General features: G+C 39.8%; 1 protein-coding gene across 3 annotated transcripts in view; it reads left to right on the top strand.

Moving 5' to 3' along the window:
* Nucleotides 1-19,766, top strand: part of LOC120741646 (stromal membrane-associated protein 1-like) — a 140,060-nt gene that overhangs the window by 104,885 nt on the left and 15,409 nt on the right. For all 3 annotated transcript variants that reach the window (XM_040044619.1, XM_040044620.1, XM_040044621.1), the window contains one exon: nt 1,238-1,359. In XM_040044619.1, the coding sequence (XP_039900553.1) occupies nt 1,238-1,359 (122 nt within the window). The remainder of the gene's footprint in view (nt 1-1,237; nt 1,360-19,766) is intronic.

Raw genomic sequence — 19,766 nt, 5'->3', positions numbered from 1 at the left:
AGCTCAGGAAGACCTTTTCACATCTGTCACTTGTGGTCAGGGTTAACCTGCTCTCATCCGTGAAAAGCACAAGCCATTAGTGGTGGACCTGCTTATTCTGATATTCTATGGCAAATGCCAATCAGGGTAGAGGATGTCGGGCCCTCAGACCACCCTCATGAAGTCTCTTTCTGATTGTTTGGTTAGAGACATTCACACCAGTGGCCTGCTGGAGGTCATTTTGTAGCTCTGGTAGTGCGTATCCTGTTCCTCCTTGCACAAAGGAGCAGATACCAGTTAAGAGCCTTCTATACCTCTTAATCCATCAACAGGGTTAAGAACCATAACAGGAGGGTGAGCTTGAACAATAGGCAAGCACCATTTGTTTGTGCAGAGAACAGAACCTGACCTACAGCCAGTAGGATATGTGACTATGAGCAAAAAGACCAGTTTTTGTTTCAGCCTGTAAACAACTTCATTCTGTTGTGAAGTTGTGAGAATTTAACAAGTTGTTAATGTTAAAAATCATGTTGCAGTTTTTAACTGTGTCTTATTAGCTTCATTTTCAGACCCAGAGATTACTGGTTAAGGTGAATTTGTATTTACTGATGGCATCAAAACCTGCAGAGTGTGAATGCAAGCAACTCCTAGTTCAAGCAGCAAGGTGGATGTCTCAGCCAGATAATGATGTCAACCATGTTAGCCAAAAGATGCTTTTACAGAAGGCAGTTAATTCAAAGCAAAGATGCTAAAGGACATGAGACTAAACAGTAAAACACAATCGTTTCAGACTGAAAACTGTCCTTGGATGCAGCTTTCTGTCCTACTAGAGACAAATATATATATCTTTGTGTATTTGTGTTAATTATGTGCCACATATCAAACTATTTAGTGAAATTTTTACTTGACAAGTGTGCTTGTGGTGTCCTCATTAAAAAAAAAAGATGCCATTTTGTTTTGGCATTTTGTTATTTAATACAGTTCATTTAATGTCAGCATACTCTAAAAATAGCCTGTGCATATGTAGATTGTTGCTCCACATTCTTTCTTTATAAATACCAATTTATGTGAGGATTTTTAAAGCAAAAAAACAAGCATATGCATGATTGTTGTGTATATACCTCACTTAGACATCCAGCCCGAAGTTTTATTAGTTTTTAGAAGTTGTTAGAGTTGCTTTTATTCTTGATCTGTTTGCTTCTGTCAAATATTTTTGGGAGATACTGTACATCTCTTTCTATCTCTGTTTCTCTCTTAGATGCTCCAGAGGGGGGTGGGAAGGGCTCAGGGGGTGCTGCACCAATTGGTGATGAACTGGATATCTTTGGACCAATGGTCTCCAACCCACTCCCCTCATCCAACAACACACAGCAGGCTCAGGTAATGCACTCTCTCTCTGTCTTTCATCAGCTGCTTATCACTGCAGGCAGGCTGCAACACACAGAGTCTGCAGAGAAAACACACACAGCAAACACACCATCCGCCTTGTACGTGGCGACACACACTCTCTGAGGATCATATCAAAGCAAACCCCGTAGACTCTCTTTTATTGAATTAATTTGACCAGTGTCCTTCAAAGGAGAGTGTGTGTTTGTCTGACAGGGAGCAATAACGGCGAGCTGCTACAGTGAAGACAACAGCTGGGAGTGATGGAACGCAAGCGAACGCCATCCCTGAATTTGTTGTCTTCTTCTTTAAGATGGTATCTAATTAATGGCGATGAAAGACACTAAATAATTCAAATGTAGAATGACTCAAAAATGTATAACACTACTTTTTACCTGTTGTTTGAATCTGTGACTGACCACAACCATATTGGTCAAAGATATGCCTGATAGGGAATAATAAAGATTGAAAGTACTTAGATTTAGTCCGGTCTCTCAAAAACTGGCATTTTAAAAGACCATTTTTCAGATTTTAATGATATCTGTCATAATTCAGAATACTAACAAATACTGTTTGAGGTTGAAAACGTCAGTTTCATAGCCTGGATCTGTCACCAGGTGCTACATGTTTATGTGAGCTACACAGTCTGAACTGTTCATGTGAGCTGTGTGTTCATCACTCTAGCCTTTTAATGTTTGGTAAACACATGTGATTGTTATGAGTGTTTGGAAAGTTGACTTCACATTCAGCTATTATAAATAGTACATTTAGCAAAAAATGAGCAGTACAGTTGTGAAAAAGAGTTTTTACAGCAATGTGAAAAACTAGTGAAAAAGTACACTTTTGGTGTGTCCGTAGGAATTGAGAAGGTAAGTACAGGGTTCGCAATATCCCTGGTAGCCCTTCGGGCAGGCACTCTTCATTTTTGGTAGCCCAGAATAAATTTAAGTAGCCTGAGTAAAAAAAGAGAACAATTTTTTGATTGATGTTTTGTTTCCTTTACAATATTATACATTAAAGTATAATATTCCCAGTAACAAAGGCGCTTGTCGACTCAGACATCGAGGGAAACTCACAATACAGCTCGTCATATTCCAGCCACAGAAATTCGTTTGTTTATGAAACCAAAAAAAGCTGCGCTTTCTTTTTGCCTCATAGTCTGATTTGTCATAACTTTTCCATTTTGTGGTAAGCTTTTCTTTGGCTGTCCCTTCTTCACCCTGACCTTTATTATTTCGCTCTGCAGAACTAAAATACCTGCGTAAATTCATCTGTCTTTCCACACGCACACATAACGGTCAGCGATTTTCTGCGCAATCAACCTCTATCACATGTTTAAGCTTGTTGCCAGAGATTTCACTTGTCACGTTTGAATAGTAAGCTAATGAGTGATAAGACGATGTCAGAGGAATTGGTGCGCAATTAATCTGTCACCCTCTGCCACTCCCTATACACAGTTTGCACGATCGCAAAGTGAAAGCAAAAAACAAGCGCAAATTCAAACGCGATCTCAATATGTCACATATTGACAGTGGCTCATCAATGCCAATGACATAATTACCCAGCTACATTTGCGAAAGAATGCAAAGCATTGACATATATTTTCCTTCCTATGACAGCAGGGCTGAGTTAGATTTTGGCAGCCCGACTGGAAGAATCGCTAGCCCGGGACGTCAGGCTAGCGATTTTGCGAGCCCTGAAGTAGAAGCCATGTGTTACTTATCAAATAGTCTTGGTTATTTGTAAGTGTGAAAACATCTATAAAAGAAGAGTTGTGACAGTTTGATGGTTTGTGGCATCATGTTAATGCACCTGGATGTGCCAAACTTCCCAGGACTGGACATCCCAGCAAATTCACCTCAAGGTCAAATCCTGTTATGCTCAAATTGCAAAAAACCCAAGAGCGACACCTCTGACTCTCCATGGCTCGGTTAGCATGTTAAATGTTAAAGTCTATGACAGTAAAATTAGAAAAAGACTTAATGAATATGGCTTGTTGGGAAGGGTTGCCAGGAGAAAGCCTCCTCACTCTAAAATGAGCACGACAGCACAGCTTAGGTCTGCTGAGTTGCATCTGAACAAACCACAAGCTTTCTAGAGCAATTTCTTTTAGACAGGCGAGATCAGAACGGAGTTGTTTGGTCATAATGCAGAGCCCCACCAAACACAGCATGTCTGCACAAACACCTCAGATCAACTGTCAACTCTGTGGTGCACGCTTGTTTTGCATCCTCAGCACCTTTGTACCTTGCAGGCTTTGGCTCAAACATCAAAGTATCACCTATTGCAGAAAGAGACGCATCACTGAATGGAAAGATTCATAGAGCCTCCGAAAAAAATCTCCCCTTCTGAATTCTTTTAACTCTATTTGGTTGTTTGCTGTTTTTCAAAATCTTTATAGGCTGTAGTAAACATACATTTAATTTAGTTAACCAAACTAATAACTAAAACTAGATATGAAAAAACATTTTAGGTAATAAAACAATCAAAACTAGACCTTTAAAAAAATTTACCTAGCCGAAAAGATTTTGTGAACTTGGAAAACAACCAAAAATTAAATTCAATTATAGAAGAAATGCTGTTTTCTTTTAGTTTGTATTAATTAGGTCAAATTTGTTATCACAAACTGAGGAGGATGGTGATGTTGGGTTAGGGTTATAAAACAAACCTGCACAAACTAACTGAAACTAAACTGAATTAAAAACAAAAAGTTCAAACAAAATAAAAATAAAAAACTAATAAAAAAACAAAACAGAATTATAATAACTCAAATAAGTTAATAGTCTCATTACATTTTCGTTACCAAGAAATCATGTGTGCCACCATGCACAGTCAACCCCAAAGATCTGAGCCTGTGAAAAGCCTGAAATATGCTCCATGAATACTCACCGGGGTTTAAAGAAAATAATTACCTTTTCAATCACGATGACAATATTGGTTAGAGATGTTGAAATGAAATATTTATGTGCTGTTTTTCTCAAATCATTAAGAGCATTTTTACATATTTCTGCAAAATAATTGAAACTTGGGAAGATGATTAAGGACAAGGAGAGAGCAAAAAAATAAAGTAAATGAAGGATGAAGAGCAGAGATGAAGCTGTTGTCCAGTGGGTGTCTGCAGCCATATTGGGATTTTTCATTTTCTGGGTAAACAAACAGGATGTTCATCAGAATGAGAACAAAAGAAAATTGGAAAAGAGGTTGATGCTTGACTTCATTTTTCCTCCTTTCCTCTGCTACTTTGTCAGCGACTGCTCTCATGAGGATGGGGAAGTTGTGTTGAATTAAACATTTTCAAGGAACTGTTCAGTTTAAAATGCAGTAGGCGTCTTTCAAGTGTGACCTTTGACCTTTGATTCACATGGAAATGAGAACTCACACTGTCAGGCAGAACCACATAATGTCTATTTATATAAATGGACAGTGTCTGCATACTTGCAGCAGCACAGTGCTACATGTCAAATATACGGTAAACACACAGGTATGTCATGAACTGTAACCTTGGAACACCCACATACATTGAACCATCATAGTCAATCACGGTCAGGGTGGATTTCACTCTCTGACCTGTTCTTAGGATTCAAATTGTACACCTCACTCTCTCACACACACGCACACCGCCGTGCCTCCTGGGGCAAGACCAGGCAGTGGCTCACAGGAAACCCAGGCATGAAGAACAATTATGGGCTTCTGTAACTGCAAGCTCTCCCTTTGCCACTACCAGCCTCCCACTTGCCCTATAATCTCCCCTCCATGCTCACCTCCTCTGTGACTCCATCTACTGCACTGGTGCTTCTGCCTCACACGTTGGCTTATTTCCATATATTCATGAATCACAGTTTGGTTTTTTGGGGTTTTTTTGCTCGGTCAGTGAAGCTCTGGTGTGGTTGCATGTAAAGCAGTGGATGCAGCTCTCCTTCAGGTCAAACAGGAAGAAAGGTGTCAGAGAGGACATGAAGACCATTAATGAGCTGATGTAAAGTAAACATAGCATTAGTGTTTGTGTAGGTCCTCAGGCATCCAGGTGGTGGTAGTCTCAGAAGCCTGAATAGAAGGCTACTCGACTTCTTTAAGGTTTTTTTCAGGATGATAAGAGGTGAAATGTCTGTTTAGAAAAAAAAAACAAAGAAGTCCTGTCTTATTCTTTTCTTTTGCATGTTTCTTTTGCATTTCCCAGTTTGGTATCAAGCTTCTGCAACTTTGTTAGAGGCAATTTCTGGCAGTGTTTCTCACTTGGGAGAACAGCTTCAGCTCAGTGGGCCTTTATACTTTATAGGCATCAAAGTTTCCATAAACAATATTGCCAAAGCTATAACAGTAGTTTATAGATTAATATCTAGTTTATATAAAGTATAATCTGTCCATATATGTAGGGGGCTCACAAAAATAATGATATTAGCAGTAATGTAGCAGTTAGAAAGCTATAGAAGTTTTTAAATTTCATCAAGTGTTTTAGGAAGAAATGAATTCCTGCCTTAACCCGGCTGTCAAACAGTCACCACATATTGTGTTTACTTTTGTTTGCCTTGCTTCTTTAAACAGAGGAGCAGGCGTTTCTTCCTTGGTTCCCATTTTGTCGTTGCTGAGCCTGAATCTGTCTCTGCTTTCTATTCCTGATGCAGAAAATATCTAGACTCTGGAAAGTGCTTGAGTTGGCAGATATTGCAAAATATTTTCTTTATTATTTTTTTTCACATAGTTTTTTTTCACGATTGTGTTTAGAAGACATCGAATGCTGCAGTAACAGCTGCAGATATCAACAGTTTCGTTTTTATCATTAACCCCTCTAGGACATTATCTGCTCTGACAACAGCTGTAACTAACTATCCAATCAGATCAGAGAACAGAATGATATTCGGTAACTTAAAGTGACGATAGGTGAGAGAAAGGTAGCACAAAGTCGGCCGTGCAAACATCATAATCCATGGAGACTTCTGCCTAACCTCGTCTGTCAGCCTGTCTGTTATTACTGCAAACATGAAGGGGCTCAGAGCCAGTCTCTGATGCAACCCCACCCCACCTTAAACCCATCTGTCACTCCTACCACACATTTCACCACTATCTCACTCTCATCATACACGTCACATACTTTTCTGCTGCTCCTGACTTCCTCATGCAGTACCACAGTTCCTCTCGTTGCTTTCTCTCGAATGTGTCTATAGAGACACGCCAGACCTTCTGTGCACTCCTCCATCAACACTCTCTCAGCAAACATCACATCTGTAGTGCTCTTTCTCAGCATGAAGCCATACTGCTGCTCACTGATCGTCACCTCTCTTCTTAACCTAGCGTCAACCTCTCTCCCATATCAACTTTACCTCTCTGCACATCACCCTTCATCACTACCAGTACACTTCTTCTCAATTCCTCAGGCGTCCTCTCGCTCTCCAGGGTTGTATTAACAAACTGGTTAAAAGGTCCACTGCTGTCTCTCCTATACATCTCCTAGCATCCTGGTACTCCTGTCTAATTTCTTCTTCTTCAGGACAATCGCACTTTTTCATTTTCCTTAAATTTTTTCTCTGTACTTCCTCATTCCTCCATTTAGTGTCCTTGTCTTCTTTCCTCTGTTCAGAGGATACACAACATACCTTCCCTGTATTCTCCCTCGTTTTAGTTGTACTTTCCCAGACAACTAGCAACTCTTCCCTATGACCTGAAGCTTGTCTCAACTTCTTCCTGAACTCTTTACAACCTTCTTCCTCATATCCTTATGTCTATTATTTGTTTTTGACTAGTTGGAGTTTGAATTAATAATAATTGACAACTTTACAGCCACTATTATAAAAATCAATTATCTAAAATTCAATTTCATCCTTGCTACTTCAAACGTACACTGTAGATATCTGTTCACACATTGCTTTGGAAATAGATTTCTGTCAAGTAATGTAATTATGATAAGTAATTATGATAAGAAAAATGTAATTATTGATAAGTCTTGCTTAAATAATAACAATTCAATTTTATCTATCTAAAACTGCATTTTAGATATGCTCACTGAGTATTCGCCGGATTCTGCTCTGCATGGATTCGTCGTGTCTTCTGTGTATGCATAAAATAGCATACACAGAAGACACAAATGCAGTCAAGATTGCTGGAGTTTAATGGTTAGATGCCATCTGTGTCTTTACTTCCCAGTCGTAGCTTAGCAAAACTAAGAAGGCAGGTGGTGGATGTGTAGTTGGTGCCTGTGTAGTTTGGAGGGATGTGTCTTTATTTAGTCTTTTACAGAATCAAACATGTAAGAGCAACAGTGATAAACAGTGTGTTTATCCAGTCTAATGTAAGCGAATGATGTTAGCTTTCTGCCTGTTAATCAGGCATTTACTCCACGGCCAAGAAATGGCTTTGAAATTACTTTTGAATATTGACTATTTTTTCAAGGCATACACATGTATTGTGAAAAACTGGATGTTTTATATGTTGCATGTAGTTTAGTGTGGTGTTAATAACGTTGCTTTGCGTTGGTATTTGGAGAAAATTACTTTGATGTTCTTTAGGATGACATTGGCAAAGTCAGTGCTGCTTTATCCTTTTCAGACTTTCTCTCATTTATAAGGGAACATGCAAACAGGGTGACCTCCATGTTATCTCTCTACCCAACCAGGATCGCAGACTTCATCTTGAACCTTGTGCTCTCACTCTGCCCCAACATATCTGATGTATTAGGAAGCCTCAAGGCCCCCTCCCAGGGCCAGTTGACCCAAATTACTTGAGCTGATTATTTCCTCAAAAGCCTCGAGTAGCTGTGCAGGTTATCCATACAGCTACACCCAACCCCACATCTGATTGCAACTCTTAATTTAAAGCTGACAGTCAGACAAAGTTAAAAGATGTCTGCCTTTGTTCATCAGCCAGGACCAACAGGATTGATGGTTTTCTAGTTTCCTTAATAGTCTCAGTTTTTTTTCTTGAATAGCATCTCTAATTAAACAGTTAATAGAGAAGACATGAACAACTTATTCATTATTCCAGAAAACAATGTCCCAGTGACATTCCTGGAGACTGGTGGCACTCTGTAATGCTACTCTGTAAATTTAAGAATTTATTTTCTGTACAAATGCAATTAATGAAAGCCATTAACAGAGCAGTGAAAGCTACATGAGTCAGTTATTTGACACACTGTAGCTGTCGTATTTATCTGTAACTGAAACAGTCATTGACTCAGTGTGTGAGATTTACATAAGATATAAGTCAATAAGTGTTATACAAGTGATGCAGTCGTATTTTAGTTTCTTCTCTACACTGTTTTCCCACTTCTGCCCTCTGTTTGCCTACACCTTAGACCTTTTTCCCCCAACTGATTTTATGCTCTCTCCGTATGTCTCCCATCACCCCTGTACTTCCATTTTCTTCTCTTTCCGCAGGTGCTCACCATTCATTCACTCACAAGAATATATTTTCCTTGAATCTGCACACACAGCACTGTTTCTATTTATCCTTCCTCTTCATCCTTCAAAGGTCTCTTTCCTGCTGTGGTTTACGCTCCTTTTCTTCCCGGTACATCACTATACTGCTTACAGTATATTTTGTTACCTTGATGCAACATATTGAAAGTAAACAGGACTCAGTTTTGTTTGGCATTTTTATCTCATGTTTTTAGTTTCTTTTTCGCTAAAATAATGCATACAGTGCTACGCTGAGTTGTATCTGTAGGTTTTTCTTTCAGTCTGCATACATACCATATATAACTGAACAGCCACTGAGTGCTACTCATATTGACTCGTATGGACTTTAGACTGTATAATTTAGTTTTAAAAATTGTCGATGTATAAGTATTAATGATCTAATTATCAAGCATTGTGGATCAATAAATCTTAACACCACATAGTGGGTAGGTCCATCTCTTGGACTGGTTCACTTCATTGCTTGCTGATAGAACACTTTTGGTCTCAGTGGTCAATCTTTGGTCAGATGTGGCTGCGTCGTGTTGCGTTCCAGGATCTGGTTGAAGTTTCTTGTTTTTTTTTTCATTTCATTAGTAGTTTTAAAACCATTTCTTATCATTTGTGCACTGACAACATTTAACTGTACCTCTCATTTAAACCTTACAAATTGGATAAATTATTAACAATGAATTGATTGATTTAATGCAGTCGATGGTTGGATTGCAAATAACCTTTTCCAGCTTAACACAGACAACACAAAATCTCTACTTATCACGTCACACACCATTATTCCCTAAATTAGACAATGTCTGGGGTCTTTCACATTTACTGTGAAAGCTAATGTATAGGATCTTTGGTTCAATTTGGATTTTTTTTTTTTTTTTGTACTTTTAACGCCCAAATCAAGTCTCTTCCTTTTTCCATTTAAGAATTGCTAAACTCAGGATTGTTGTCTCAAAACATGAACTGCAGGTGCTCAGTCTTGCCTTTATCTCATTCTGCTTGGATTTTTGTAATAGTCTATTTTCTTGTCTGTCTAAAATGTCTGTTAATCTCCTCTATTTGTCCAGAATGTTGCTTTAAGGCTTTTAAGTCTCATTCATAATAGGGGCGGCTGTAGCTCAGGAGGTCGAGCGGGGCATCTACTAATCGTCTGCACTGGCTTCCCAGGTCAGATTTAGGGTCAGTTTAAAACCTTGGTTTTTACCTTTATTCCCTATGAGGTGAAGCCCCCACTTATTTTGTTAATCTACTCCACCCCTATTCACCAAGTCGGATCCTTAGGTCGATAGATAAAGGTGTTCTGTTATCCCGTGTAACCATCTGATAACAAGGGGAATTGTGCAGTCCAAACTTCAGGGCTCTTTGCTCCCTTGACTCTGGACTCTGTTTCATCCTTTAAGAAACTACTTAAACCTGCAAAAATAATAATAATAATTATTATTATTATTTATGCCTCTAAAGCACATCGTAACTGCTGTCTTATCTTGAAAAGCACTATAGAAGTAAATTCTTACTTACTGGAAGTACTACTATTAATGTTGATGTTTTTGTTTTATCATTAGTGTTAATATTAGATTTATATGACACTTAATCGGTCTCGCTTGTTATACTTTGGCATCTCTGGGTTTAGCTGGCACATACACCCACATACGTCACGTCACGGATGTGTTGGACAAACTCATTTTGTCTCAAAAATGTCCTGATTTCAATAAGGTTGCTTTTTGTACTGTAGCATTGACTTTAGCTGTATTACTGTTGTACTTTTTAATGCTGTTTGGCAGATTAAATCAGCTGCAATATCTTTCAAGGGCTTTGAATACTTCATAGACTACAAGTGAGTGTTGGATACTGGCTGTTTGAACCAACAGGCTGCTGTCCCATGGCCCTCTGCCTACGGCACTAGACTCTCTTTTTTGACTATTATTTCAACACTTGTGTTTTGTTGCTGTAACAGTTTTCTGTTCAGAAGATGGATCTTTTATATATTAACATGTTTTTCATTGTTCTCTCTTCAGATTTAATTAAAACTTGGGGTTTTTTTTTCTACCAAGAAATGTTCTGTTTGTCTCAGACATGTTCACTGATGTTGCCTGCAACATTTAAAGAAAAATGCTGTTACCTCACAGTATGTGGGCAATAATTGAGTCTGCTTTTGGAGTGTGGAGTGGTTAGTCCTGAGATAGACTGGTGAATTGTCCGGGCTGTTCCCCTTCTCTTGTCCTTTGACAGCTTTGATTGGTTCCGGCCCAACCGTGACTTTAATGTAGCAGAAAGATGGACGGATGGAAGAAAGTAGGTCATCTGTGAGTGAAACAAGCAAATTCAAGAAGCAAAAATAAAATTGCTTAAGCTGGATGTGTCAACCTTCCGCCAGCACCACTCTATGTATCTGCAAATATTTAGGCAAATCAACAGAACAGTGAATAACACTGAGGTTATTGAATATTTTTCCCAATAAAATTTCCCCATAATATGCAAAGGCCTAAAAAGTAATTATATTCCTATTATAACCAATAGAAGACCAGCTGGTAATGTTTGAAATGGCAGTTAAAGTTGATGTGTATTTGCTGCTTTTATAGCTCAAGGCGCAGCTCATTTTGATGTTAATAGCTGAAACTAATGGTCTGCCTTAGTACAGTATCAAAACTGACACTGCTTTTGTTTTTCTCTGTTTGACCTTTGAGTTACTGTTGAAGTTTTACTAAAGGCACTGACTCACTGTAACACACGTCCAAAGATTCCCACTCCATTTGATATTATTTATATTGTGTTTCACTCTTTCCTTTGTTCACAGTTCAAGGTTACTTTATTTGTCACAGTACAACAGACGTGAAGCTTCTTGCACAACGCCTTAAAAAATGGTTCTCCTTGAAAAGTATAAAAGAGTAAAAGTAATAACAGAATAAATGAGAAAAGAAAAAATGGAACAAAACAAACTTTTCTCACAGTCAGTAATTTCAGTGTGCTAACATGTGCTGTGAACATAAAGTGAATGTAATTCTTAAGTCATTGTTTAGGTGAGCTCACAGCAGCCTTTAAAGTGGTGATGGTCTTTGTGTGAAAACTGTTCACAAGTCTAGCGGTGTGTTTTTTAATGTCCTGTATCGTCTGCCAGAGGACAGATATTCAAAGAGAGAGTGCGCAGGGTGTGATGACTTCTTTATGAAGTTTATTGCGTTGTGTTCCCAGTAAAGATGGTCCTGAAGCATCTAACAACTAAGACAGCGAGCAACTACCTGCCTGCACAGAGATTAGCTCTGCACAGACCCATTGAGTCAGGGTTTTGCATTTCTAGCTTGTGCTTGTGCTTCAAATTTGTGTATGTGTGTGTTTGTGTGTGTGCGTTTCATAGAAGTTCAACCTCTTAATGGGGACATTAGGGGGAAGCGTGATTCTTAGGACTCTCAAGCCTAAAATTAGCTAGCTAACATAATATTAGCTTGTAACCAGCTGTTATTGCTTCACTGTCTTGTTGTCAGCTGTCCAGAGACAGCAAGTTCATCTGTCTGCTGACGATATGTAATTGCAACAATATCAGGAATAAATAAGCTTGAACAGAAGCCCTGAACAGAAGTCAGGGCTGCAGATCAGGAGAATACAGTGGGGCAAAAAAGTATTTAGTCAGCCACCGATTGTGCAAGTTCCCCCACTTAAAATGATGACAGAGGTCAGTAATTTGCACCAGAGGTACACTTCAACTGTGAGAGACAGAATGTGAAAAAAAAAATCCATGAATCCACATGGTAGGATTTGTAAAGAATTTATTCGTAAATCAGGGTGGAAAATAAGTATTTGGTCACCTCAAACAAGGAAAATCTCTGGCTCTCACAGACCTGTAACGTCTTCTGTAAGAAGCTTTTCTGTCCCCCACTCGTTACCTGTATGAATGGCACCTGTTTGAACTCATCATCTGTATAAAAGACACCTGTCCACAGCCTCAAACAGTCAGACTCCAAACTCCGCCATGGCCAAGACCAAAGAGCTTTCGAAGGACACCAGGAAAAGTATTGTAGACCTGCACCAGACTGGGAAGAGTGAATCTACAATAGGCAAGCAGCTTGGTGTGAAAAATCAACTGTAGGAGCAATCATCAGAAAATGGAAGACATGCAAGACCACTGATAATCTCCCTCGATCTGGGGCTCCACGCAAGATCTCATCCCGTGGGGTCAAAATGATCATGAGAACGGTGAGCAAAGATCCCAGAACCACACGGGGGGACCTGGTGAATGACCTGCAGAGAGCTGGGACCAAAGTAACAAAGGTCACCATCAGTAACACACTACAACGGCAGGGAATCAAATCCCGCAGTGCCAGACGTGTTCCGCTGCTGAAGCCAGTGCATGTCCAGGCCCGTCTGAAGTTTGCCAGAGAGCACATGGATGATACAGCAGAGGACTGGGAGAATGTCATGTGGTCAGATGAAACCAAAGTAGAACTTTTTGGTATAAACTCAACTCGTCGTGTTTGGAGGAAGAAGAATACTGAGTTGCATCCCAAGAACACCATACCTACTGTGAAGCATGGGGGTGGAAACATCATGCTATGGGGCTGTTTTTCTGCCAAGGGGACAGGACGACTGATCCGTGTTAAGGACAGAATGAATGGGGCCATGTATCGTGAGATTTTGAGCCAAAACCTCCTTCCATCAGTGAGAACTTTGAAGATGAAACGAGGCTGGGTCTTCCAACATGACAATGATCCAAAACACACCGCCCGGGCAACAAAGGAGTGGCTCCGTAAGAAGCATTTGAAAGTCCTGGAGTGGCCTAGCCAGTCTCCAGACCTCAACCCCATAGAAAATCTGTGGCGGGAGTTGAAAGTCCGTGTTGCTCGGCGACAGCCCCAAAACATCACTGCTCTCGAGAAGATCTGCATGGAGGAATGGGCCAAAATACCAGCTACTGTGTGTGCAAACCTGGTAAAGACCTATAGTAAACGTTTGACCTCTGTTATTGCCAACAAAGGTTATGTTACAAAGTATTGAGTTGTATTTTTGTTATTGACCAAATACTTATTTTCCACCCTGATTTACTAATAAATTCTTTACAAATCCTACCATGTGGATTCATGGATTTTTTTTTCACATTCTGTCTCTCACAGTTGAAGTGTACCTCTGGTGCAAATTACTGACCTCTGTCATCATTTTAAGTGGGGGAACTTGCACAATCGGTGGCTGACTAAATACTTTTTTGCCCCACTGTATGTTTTGAGTTGAGGAGGAAGATGAGCTGCAAATAAGGAGGAGAGAGAGCAGTGGTGGTGTAGGTGAAAGACTTGATGAGAAAGAGATGATGAAATATGTTAAATGGTCAAATATAGTTGGAACTATTTGTGCTCTTTAAATTTAAACTAACCTATGAAGCATAGTGTATGTGGTGCCAGTCTGTAGCCACGTATATAAAATGATTAGGCAAAGAGTCTATTGTGTCTATTTTGATCACTGTGGCAGATTTGTGTTTTTAATAGATTAATTTTAAGTTTATGATAATGTATCGATTTGTTACCGTACCCATAAAATGCTTGTAAATAAAACACTCAAACTAACACTGACGCTTGAAAAATGGAAACATGGGTTATAGGGCTGGGCCATATCATACCTTTCACGGTAATACCGGTATAATGTTGGGCAACGATAAGAAAATGAAATATTGCGATAGAATATGAGTAAAACGCACAGGGCCTTTGTTTTCATACGCACATGGCAAAAAAAGCATGGCGGCGATGGAGAATGAGGAGGGCGAAAGCGGATCGTTGAATGAAACGGAACTGGTTTGTAAAAATGCTGCAACTTCAGTGTGGAACTGGTTTAGCTTTCGTCCGTCAGATACACAACAAAGCACTATTTTTGGTAGAGCATGCTAGCTGACCGTCGTTATTACCGTGTTTTTTGGAAAATACGGCGCACGCTTAAAATCAATCCTTTGATTTTTCTGAAAATCGAGCGTGCCCCTTATAATCCCGTGTGCCTTATGTATGAACTCTGGTTGTGTTTACTGACCTCGAAACGATTTTATGTACACAGCGCTCGAAAATCTGTCAAATGTTTTAGTACGACTTTGCTAAGCTACGAAGCCGCACCGCTTGATGGATTGTCGGAGCATTACGGCTATCGTAGGCAGGAGCCTCGCGGAGTGATACGTACTGTGCTTCAACATAATATTACCGTATTGTGTGTGTATAACCTCTTTTAAGTTTTGTGGATATTATACGTGGTTATGCTGAGGATATGTCGGCCAGTTTCCACTGGAAATGCCTTTTGATTAAACTGTCAGCAAGAAATTTGCACTGTTAAAATTTTATATAACTTTAATGCGGATAAAAAACAGCTGCTTGTTTAGGTGGAAATACATTGATGGGTTGGGTTTTTTTTGGCACTGATAAAGTTGTGGAGTTGTAAAGTATTTTGTCTCATGTCAATTATATCGTCAGTTATATCATTATCGCAAATTTTCAAATGTATATCGTGATAAATATTTTTGGTCATATCGCCCTGCTCTAATGGGTTGGTTGAAGGGCTTGGTGATGGTTGAGTAACGACGTTTGTTTCTTTGTCAGCGACAAATCTGCAAAACTAATGTCCTACGAATGTTCCAGCCTCAAACAGAAACACATGGGATTTAGATGACCTTGTGACATTACCTGTTATTGCACACTTCTAGATCTATAATGAGTATATATATTATCATATGCTTCCTCACTCACATCAGTCTTCTATAAACAGGTTCAGACTCCCGAGAGAAAACCCCACAAACCAACATGCAGCGCCACCTCTCACACGTCGGCTCATTTCCGTTCCTCTCCTATACATATGAGCCATACACACAATAACACAGTTTTCACAGTCAGTACACATCCCCTGATTTTTACACATGCACACAGACATACTGAGGAATGAATTTTGGATTCGGCAGGCGGATATTGCTTTACAGCTGTGATTAGTCGGGCCCATGAAGAAAGAGGAAGCCGGCAGCCTGCTGATTTGGGCAGCTATTAACCGGCATCGGGGCGCGCTGGCCTATCTGTGCATATGTCAATTATAAAAATGCGATTACAGCCTTGTAGGAGGGGGAGGATTTGTGTTATCCGCAGCTTCTTGCGCTCGCTCTCCCTTTCACACAAACACACTTTCTCTCCTCGTCCTGTCCTCTGTCTCTCATTCACCTCTGCCTGAGTCTGAAAAATGCAGTTATGAGATATTTTTTACTTGGAAAACTCAAAGTAATGTGGTGGGGAGTGAAAGGGGGATAGAGCAAGGAGAGAAAAAGATTTCTCTGAGTTATTTTTGTTTCCCATTAAAACTGTTTTCCCCACATAATAGTAATAACATGAAAGTGCCTAAAAGCTAAAATGTATTATAGCCTCTTGTAATTCTTGGAGTAAACAGTTTTCTCAGGCGAAATCAAACCACGTTTGCTTCGTTGGCTTTGATTTTCTGAGTATAGCATCTCATAGAAATTCCACCTCTGAACTATGGCAGCTGAGCTCTGGCGGTGTGATGCGTTAAGCTCGGTCCAGGATCTGACTGCATAATGAGCTGCTTTCTTAATAAAACAGATATGGAAGGCACCCAAGTTGAAGCTGAAAAGCAGTAAAAATGACAGCAAAACATTTGTTTATCAAATAGTTTTAGTAAATCTGATCTTCAGCCTTTAAAAGCACAGTTTAACTTTTATAGGGACAGTTATGTCCAGGTTTAAGAAAATCCACATATTTAGCCCTTTATTGTCATTGTGCATGTTCAACGAAAATTGTGGGTGCTGCACACCAACTGTGCAGGAATAAAATATAAAAAGTTGTCAGCAGGAATCAATAACAAACAGGAGAAAACAAGAGAAGAGCCTGTTAAATAAAGTTACTGATGTTGATGAAGCAGGCAGGTTGTTTTGATTCAATTTCAATTCAATTTTATTTATGTAGCGCCAAATAACAACAACATTTCTAGCAACAGGTCCGTTTACAGCATCCTGCCATGCAATTAGGAACCCAACGTTAACGCTTATCAAGTGGAAAAAGGTTAGCATTCACCCTCCAGCTTAGATAATTTTTAGCTTAGTGTTCAAAATAAAGCCAATCAGCTACTCCTGTAAAGCTTTGAATTGATGAGATTCTTGGCTAGTAACCTCTGCTGCCTTTAAACTGCAGAATTACTGCAGTGTAAGTCAGGAGGTCAAACATGGATGCGCTCTCCAGGAAAACATGGGCATTCAGTTAAGACCAAGGCTACTGAATTGGAACGAGGTGACAGAGCTTTATTATGAATATGTGTCGTTGCTCTTCAAAGGTAGCAATAAAAGGCATTTTCATGCATTAAATTCCCATAATTCACTGCAAAAACATCACGTTCTCCTCTGTTTTCTTTGTATGAGGAAATGATTGCCATGACTCACTTAAAGCTATTCATACAGCCCATTAATGTTAAATGTGCATCAAAGTATGCGTCGCCTGAATATTTTTGTGACACCTCAACCAGATATGGAACATTGTGGCTTTAATGGGAACTTTGTGGGTTTCATGATTACATCCAAGGAAGAAATGGAGGTCTGGGTCTGAAGTAAATAACAGAAGGCAATGTAGTTGATTGCTGAGGAAGGGATGAAGTGCGAGACAGGCAAACGGATGAACTGCATTTTGTTGAGAGTACAACAAAGAGGGTGAGAAGGCAGAGAGCAGTGAGGTAATGAAGCAGTGACCAGCGATCTCGATTTTTGCCTTTGTTTCGTTCTCTGCTTGTTTTTCTTTTCCTTTCTGGCACACTCGTAGGCTAATTCAGATTTACTCCAAGGCAAGCTTTGCTTTTGTTTTTAGTAAATTAACACACACACACACACACACACACACACACACACACACACACACACACACACAGCCTATTACGGTTTTAAAGCCACAGATGGTCTATCAGAGGGGAGTGTATGAGTATTTCAAGCAGTGATGGAAAACCGTAGTGAGCACGAGTGTGTGTGTGTGTTTGGCTGTAGAGGTCTATGAATAGTGACAGTGAGGAAAAGGCTGTCAGAGCAGTAATTCAGAGCTCTGGCTGCTCTCATCAACACCAACATTGCAAAAAAAAAAAAGAAAGAAAGAAAGAAAGAAAGGAGTCTTGTTGAAGAGGCTTTCTATTACACAATATGCTGCTAGGAGCCCTGCAGCACCTCACACACTATGAGCATGGTGTGTGTGTGTGTATTTGATGTATCTGCGTATGTAGAACTGCCACTGTGAACGACGATACACATGTGACATTTCCTGCATGAATTTCTTTTGCATTTAAAGAGAGCAAGAATGGTGCATCTCTTACATTGTGTGCCACCTGTCTAGCTCTGGCAAAAAAAAAACCTTCTGGACTGCTTTGCTGTTCTTTCAGTGCAAATAGAGCAAATTCTCCTGGAGTGTCTGGCAGTCACAGATGGTGGAACGAGTGAAAGGCCAGTGGAAGCTGTTTTGTTCTAAGCCAAAAGAGGCAGCAATTTAAAGAAACATCTTTGAGTTAAAGGATGCTCACTCTTATTTGCATCACCTCATCCCAAACACATCTCTTGACAGTAATATGATGTTTTGAAAGACTGCAACCTATCAGCCTGCCTGGGACTCTAATACATTTAAGGGAGTGGGTCTGTAAATATCAGCCATCTTTACTTCATCATTTAAGGCCATCTTCCCCTGCACGTCTGCATAGTGGCTGCTATTTTTGATCACTGCGTGGAATTCTGTACTCGTGCCTCTGTGGCACATGCCTGTTCTCCTCCACTGTTTCAAACTGTGTTAAACTGTGATCTGGCAAGTGTTCTAGGTGATAGGATTTTTTGAAAGTGCAGTGTTATTTGTACTGTACTGATTCATCACTGGCTTCTATTTGATGGTGTGTGCAGTTACACATGCAGACTGTGCAGCTTGGCATGTTTACCTGCCTGTTGGCCAGATATAATTGCTAGATCCCGATGCACACTCCCTTTCCTGATCCTCATTATGAGTTTTCATTTGTTTTGTTTTGTTGTTGTTTTTTTATTCTAAAAGATATGTAATATTGTATAACAGATTAACCCTCCAGTTGTGTGCACCCACCCCCTGACTTTAGTGTTCCGGTCACAAGTGACCATTCTCTTTTAACAACTCTTAAATTAACATTAGAAATATTTTTCACCACCAAATTCAGTTCAGTGGTCATTCAGTGGGCCATTCAGGGGGTCAGAGGTCAAAGTCGGGTGGGGTGGGGGGGTGGATTCCCATTCATTTTCTATGTCACTTTTGACCGAGAACACCACAGATGTAACAAAGTTGATTAAAACACTCAAAATTCAACGAAAGAGGTGCTCATCACTTTTATATGTTCAAGTGCAGAGTGTGGAGGACTCATAAGGCCTTGAGGTAAACCGGATGTAAAACACAATATTTGTGAGTTTTTAAATTTGTAAATCAGTCAGATTTGACCCGAACACGACAGGAACGTGGGACAGCAGCGCATATTCCAAACAGAGCTCTCAAACCAACCCAGACATTCTGTCCATTAACAAGCTGTTATTATTATTGCAATACAGCCATTAGTAATGTCATTTGTCTTTGTGGTTCTAGTACCCTCTGGAAGTGATGGTCACTGAAGGTATGAAGAGAGAAATCACTTCCAAATAAAATACTCTAAAGAGGACACATTTCCAGCTCCATGTGTTTATTCTTGGAAATCGGGCTACTAGAGTAACCCTGTTTGTCTTGGTGCAGCTCCTCACGTCGTCCTTTGTGTTAAGCAGGCAGTTTTAGCCCCTCTGCCTTCAGGCAACTTTCCTCTGATTGTCTGCTTCCCAAAAACAGGAGATTGGGAGGCTCGCAGCCAAAGAGATGTGATCATATTATTGTTCTGTTTTACTCACATAAGCGTGTGAAGCCTGAGCTCTTGGTTATGAGGGATTACTCATGCATACGCTAATCTCATCCTCTGAAACTGTGGCCATGTTTAATATGTGCATCCACAATTTGCACAGGACCCTGACCTTAAAAGTACATTAGAAAAGGACTC

This window comes from Simochromis diagramma, unplaced genomic scaffold (assembly GCF_900408965.1).
Source record: "Simochromis diagramma unplaced genomic scaffold, fSimDia1.1 OVJJ01000486.1, whole genome shotgun sequence".
NCBI classification, from domain to species: Eukaryota; Metazoa; Chordata; class Actinopteri; order Cichliformes; family Cichlidae; genus Simochromis; species Simochromis diagramma.
This window is presented reverse-complemented; position numbering and strand designations above follow the sequence as displayed.